General features: G+C 52.4%; 1 protein-coding gene across 1 annotated transcript; it reads right to left on the reverse strand.

Annotated features, from left to right (window-relative positions):
* Window positions 1-680: 680 nt before the first annotated feature.
* Window positions 681-4431, reverse strand: LOC114939991 (uncharacterized). The gene is made up of 2 exons (XM_029314470.2): window positions 2003-4431; window positions 681-1848 (listed from the first exon to the last, which is right to left on the reverse strand). Exons 1-2 carry the CDS (start codon window positions 4429-4431, stop codon window positions 681-683), a joined length of 3597 nt encoding a protein of 1198 aa, XP_029170303.2.
* Between the last annotated feature and the right edge of the window lie 265 nt (window positions 4432-4696).

Below are 4696 nucleotides of genomic sequence, written 5' to 3' on the forward strand. Positions count from 1 at the left end.
GACGAAGAACTCACGTAAAGTGCGGTCAGCCCCGATGAAGGTCGTTCCACAGTCGCTATATATGTCCGTACAGAGACCTCGACGTGAGACAAAGCGACGTAAAGCGGCGATGAAGGCCTCTGAAGAATAATCCGAGACAAGTTCGAGGTGGATGGCTCTGGACCAAAAGCAGATGAATACTGCGATATAGCCCTTATAGGCGCGGTGTCCTCGTCCCTTGCTCGTCCGGATGAGGATGGGTCCTGCATAGTCCACTCCAGTGCGCAGAAATGGCCGAGTCGGAGTGACCCAATCGCGGAGTAGATTACCCATCGGTGGCTGAAGCGTCGTTGCTCGCCATCGTGTGCAGGTGACGCAACGATGTAGTTGTTGTTTTACAACTGTGCGTCCTCGTGGAATCCAGAAGCGCAAAGCAGCCCCAGGGTGAGTTGCACTTCTCCATGCAGCGTCCGACGGTGACAGGAGTCCATCAGCAGACGAGTCAGCCACGACGAGGTTGGAATGATCATCGGATGCCTCTCATCCTGTGTCAGCAGGGCGTTCTTAAGCCGACCTCCCACTCTCAGAACACCATGGTCGTCGAGGAACGGAGTCAGCTTGGCTAATGTGCTGCTTGGTGCGACGGAGCGTCCAGCTGCGACTGCGGTGATCTCGTCCGTGAAGTGCAGTGTCTGCACTTCTCAAAGCCAACGAAAGAGTGCCATGTCAAGTTCCTCCGGACTCAACGTTAATCCAGCAGTGTGAGTCGGCTCTGAAGCGCGCAGCCAGCGACGGCACCATGCGGATATCCGTAGCAGGCGATGCAGTGATGAGAAGCGGAGCAGGATTTCTGGCTCGACGATGACCCGGTTCACAGTCATCAGGCTCGTGGCTTTCCTTTCTGGCACGTCGTCTCCTCGGATCTCTATCTCGGAATTTGGCCAGGCCGATTCGTTCTGTGATAACCAGGTAGGTCCTGTCCACCATAGAACGTGATTGATCAGTTCGCTTGGATTAATACCCCGTGATGCACAGTCCGCAGGGTTGTCGCGACCAGCTACGTGTCTCCATTGTGCATTAGGCAGCTGCGTCTGGATGTGAGCGACTCGATTGGCGACGAAAGTCTTCCAGCGTGAGGAGTGACCGCGAATCCACTGGAGAGTCACTGTTGAATCAGACCATAAGTATGTGTCTGATGTTGCCAGGTCGAGCGTTTGTTTGACATGTCGCATCAAATTGGTGAGTAGCGTGGCGGCGTACAACTCCAGCTTCGGCAAGATCACTTGTTTGACGGGTGCTACCTTGCTTTTGGCCATCAATAACCTTATTGACGTTTCGTTCCTTTCAGTGATGCGGATGTATACTGCGGCGGCATATTCTCGTTCGGATGCGTCGGCGAAGCCATGAAGCTGCAGCGTGGTCTTATCTGCTCCGGTCCCGAGCCAGCGTTTTATTCGCAACTGATCTAGAAGATGGAGTTCTTCTAGAAGACGTTGCCACTCTCGAGCTTCGGATGGCGGCAGCGGGGTGTCCCAGTCCAATCCTTGCAGCCACGTGGATTGGATGAAAATTTTTGCTCGAATCACGACTGGAGCGAGCCACCCCATTGGATCGAAGAGCCGTGCGGTTTCGGATAAAACCGTTCTCTTCGTGTGGTTGATGGCAGCGTGCGGATGAAACACGAAGGAGAACTGGTCGTGTTGCGGGTGCCAGCGGAGTCCTAGCGTGGAGTGGCTCTCTCCTTCCCAGGCTGGCGGCAATTGCTGCAAAAGATGATCGCTTGGTACTCCAGTCAGGATCCTCTCGTCGTTGGCTGCCCACTTCTTCAACGGAAATCCGCCCGCCAAGCAGAGGTTGCGAATTTTCCGTCTGGAGTGCGATCGCATCGTTCAGCGTATTTGAGCCGGTGACCACATCGTCGACGTAACAGTCTCGACGCAGAGCTACGGCGCCACGAGGAAACTGCTCTTCTTCGTCTGTTGCGAGCTGACGGAGTGTCCGTATGGCGAGAAACGGAGCACACGCCGTGACCGTTCTCAGCTGGTACTCTCGCACTTCATCATCAGTTGAATGACGCCACAGGATCGTTTGGAATTTGCAGTCATCCGGATGCACGAGTATCTGCCGATACATTTTTTCTATATCAGCAACAAAGACATACTGGTGTTGACGCCATCGAAGTAATACGTCAGGAAGAGCTGGCAGATGATTTGCTCCAGTCATGAGGTGTGCATTTAATGAGTCTCCTGTTCGCGTTCGCTGCGACCCATTGAACACGACCCTCAGCTTCGTCGTGGCACTGGACTCCTTGAGTACTCCATAATGTGGTAAGTACGTTGACTGATTGCTAGTTGTGGAGCATGTCACCAGCGTCATATGTTTTAGGTCTTCGTATTCTTTCATGAAGTTGCGATACAGATTGCCGAATCGACGGTCCTGGACGCATCGCCTCTCCATCGTTGTAAGAAGCCGCTCAGCTGGTTTGCGGGTTTCGCGGAGTGCAGTGATTGGTAAGGAGAACGGCAGCTTCACCACATATCGTCCTGAAGAGGTGCGAGTGTGCGTGTGCACGAAGAATTCCTCGCATTGCTGCTCTTCGACGGAGAGTGTCGTGACTGCGTTGGGCTCCCGTTCCTGTTCCCAAAACTGCTGCACCAGCTCGAGTAGCTCGTGATCGGCAGTGCACTGGAATGTGCGACGGTGCTCTTCTGCGGATGCGACGTCGGAGCCTCCAGAGAGTATCCATCCTAGTGATGTCTTCTGCGCAATTGGCATCTGAGGTCCACCCTTGCGTAGACCCTCTTCAAGAATTAAGGAGCACACCTCTGCTCCCAGGAGTAGCTCGGCTGGATCGTCCTCGTGAAATTGAGGATCCGCCAGTTGGAGTCCTCGAATATGCGGCCAATCTTGTAGTGTGCTGGACGTGGAGCCTTGAAGAAGTGATAGGCGTGGCAATATAAACGCTATCACGGAGAGCCGGGCGTTCGTGATGTCCGAAGTGAGGTGCAGCGTGACCTTGCCACGCGTTGATCCTGGTCGTGCGCCTCCGATCCCAAAGATGGCCATGTCGGTGCGTGATCGAGGCAGGTTCAATCGTTGCACCAGTGCTTCAGAAACGATCGACACCTCTGATCCCTGGTCGATCAGTGCTCGGACGTCGTGCGGTGCTCCATGGCGATCGGCTATGTTCACCCGAGCAGTGGCGAGAAGTACAGCCTTCTGTTCCTTGGCTTTGTGCAGTGCGGCGAGTGAAGTGGCTTCTGCTGTATGTGCGGTGACCGTGTTGTATGCGTCGTGCAGTAAAGTGTGATGCCGTGCCTTGCATGTGTAGCAGTTCTTCTTCGACTGACATTTTGTGAGATAGTGATTTCCGAGGCAGTTGAAACACAGTCTGTGTGTCTCAACGAAGGCCTTTCGATCTGCAGCGGATTTCGTCTTGAATTCGCGACACGTCATCAGATGGTGCTTTTCATGGCACAGTGCGCATTGTGGAAGGTCAGTTCCGTGCTTCGCAACATGTGTCTTCGCCGTTCGTGAAGACTCTCCGAAGTTCTTCTTGAGAGTCTTCGGATGCACGGCGTTAAGTGTGAACATCCGTCGCGTCATGAAGTCCAACAGTGTTTCGTGCTGTGGTGACTTGTTGGAGTCGGATATGGAATTCTCCCATTCCATCCGAGTGTGTGCGTCGAATTGTTCGACGATCAGGTAGTTTAGGAGGTCCATTCCGTGAGATTCAATGGGACGACCTATACTTTCCTGTGCGTTGACGACTGTGACGGCAGCGTTATAGATGCGATGCAGTTCTTCAGCGGTTCCGTTCTTCATTCTCGGCACGGCGGTGAATGCGGCGAAGTTGCATCGGATGAGTTCTCTCTCGTTTTCATAGTGTTTGCACAGTATCGTCCATGCACGTTCGTAGTTGTCTCCTGTCACCGGTAATAAGCTTATCAATTTTTTAGCCTGTCTGTTCAAACTCGACCGAAGATGATGCAGGTGTTCGATATTAGAGATGGTGGCGTTATCACCGACGACAGACAGGAAGAGATCTCGGAAGGTTGGCCACTCGGAGTAAGCTCCCAAAAACTGCGGAATCCTGACCCGAGATAATGCGGTTCGAGGAGCGGCTTCGTTTAACTTGACTGTCTCCGAGGCTGACCGAATGTGTTCAGCGTAGCCGTCCTGGATGCTCCTTTGCTGTACGTACGTATTTTCAGTCAAATCATGGAGTCCTGAAGTAACGTAATCACTTTCCCTGAACTTATTTTTCAGGGCAATGCGCAGCTGATCGTGCTGGATTACGAACTTATCCCAGGCTTGATCGAGAAGTCTGATGCGGGTAAGGACGGCACTGGATGTGATGTTAGGAGCGCCCATCTTCTTCAGGTATTCGACAGAGCGTGAGATTCGAACTTGGATCTCACGCTGACTATCTAATAATATAGCGGCATCCATGATGTGACACTCACTGTATTTCTTTTTCAGGCACTTCACTCTCGTCTTCAAGAACGTTCACACCCGTGCCGGCGCGACGAACTGATAATCCGTCTCGAAGGACCAAAAATATGTATGCGCGAACGCGTGAAGGAGAGCGTGTATTTGAAGGCCGAAAAGAATTGATCACCCTTTAAAAATAACACAGAGTTTACTTTAACACAATTTAGACGATACAGTAATTTTACAAAAGTTCCAATAGATAAGCCGAGATCGACTTCAAAGT

Source organism: Nylanderia fulva, unplaced genomic scaffold (genome assembly GCF_048542155.1).
Source record: "Nylanderia fulva isolate GAGA-0341 unplaced genomic scaffold, ASM4854215v1 Scaffold487, whole genome shotgun sequence".
In the NCBI taxonomy this organism is placed as follows: domain Eukaryota; kingdom Metazoa; phylum Arthropoda; class Insecta; order Hymenoptera; family Formicidae; genus Nylanderia; species Nylanderia fulva.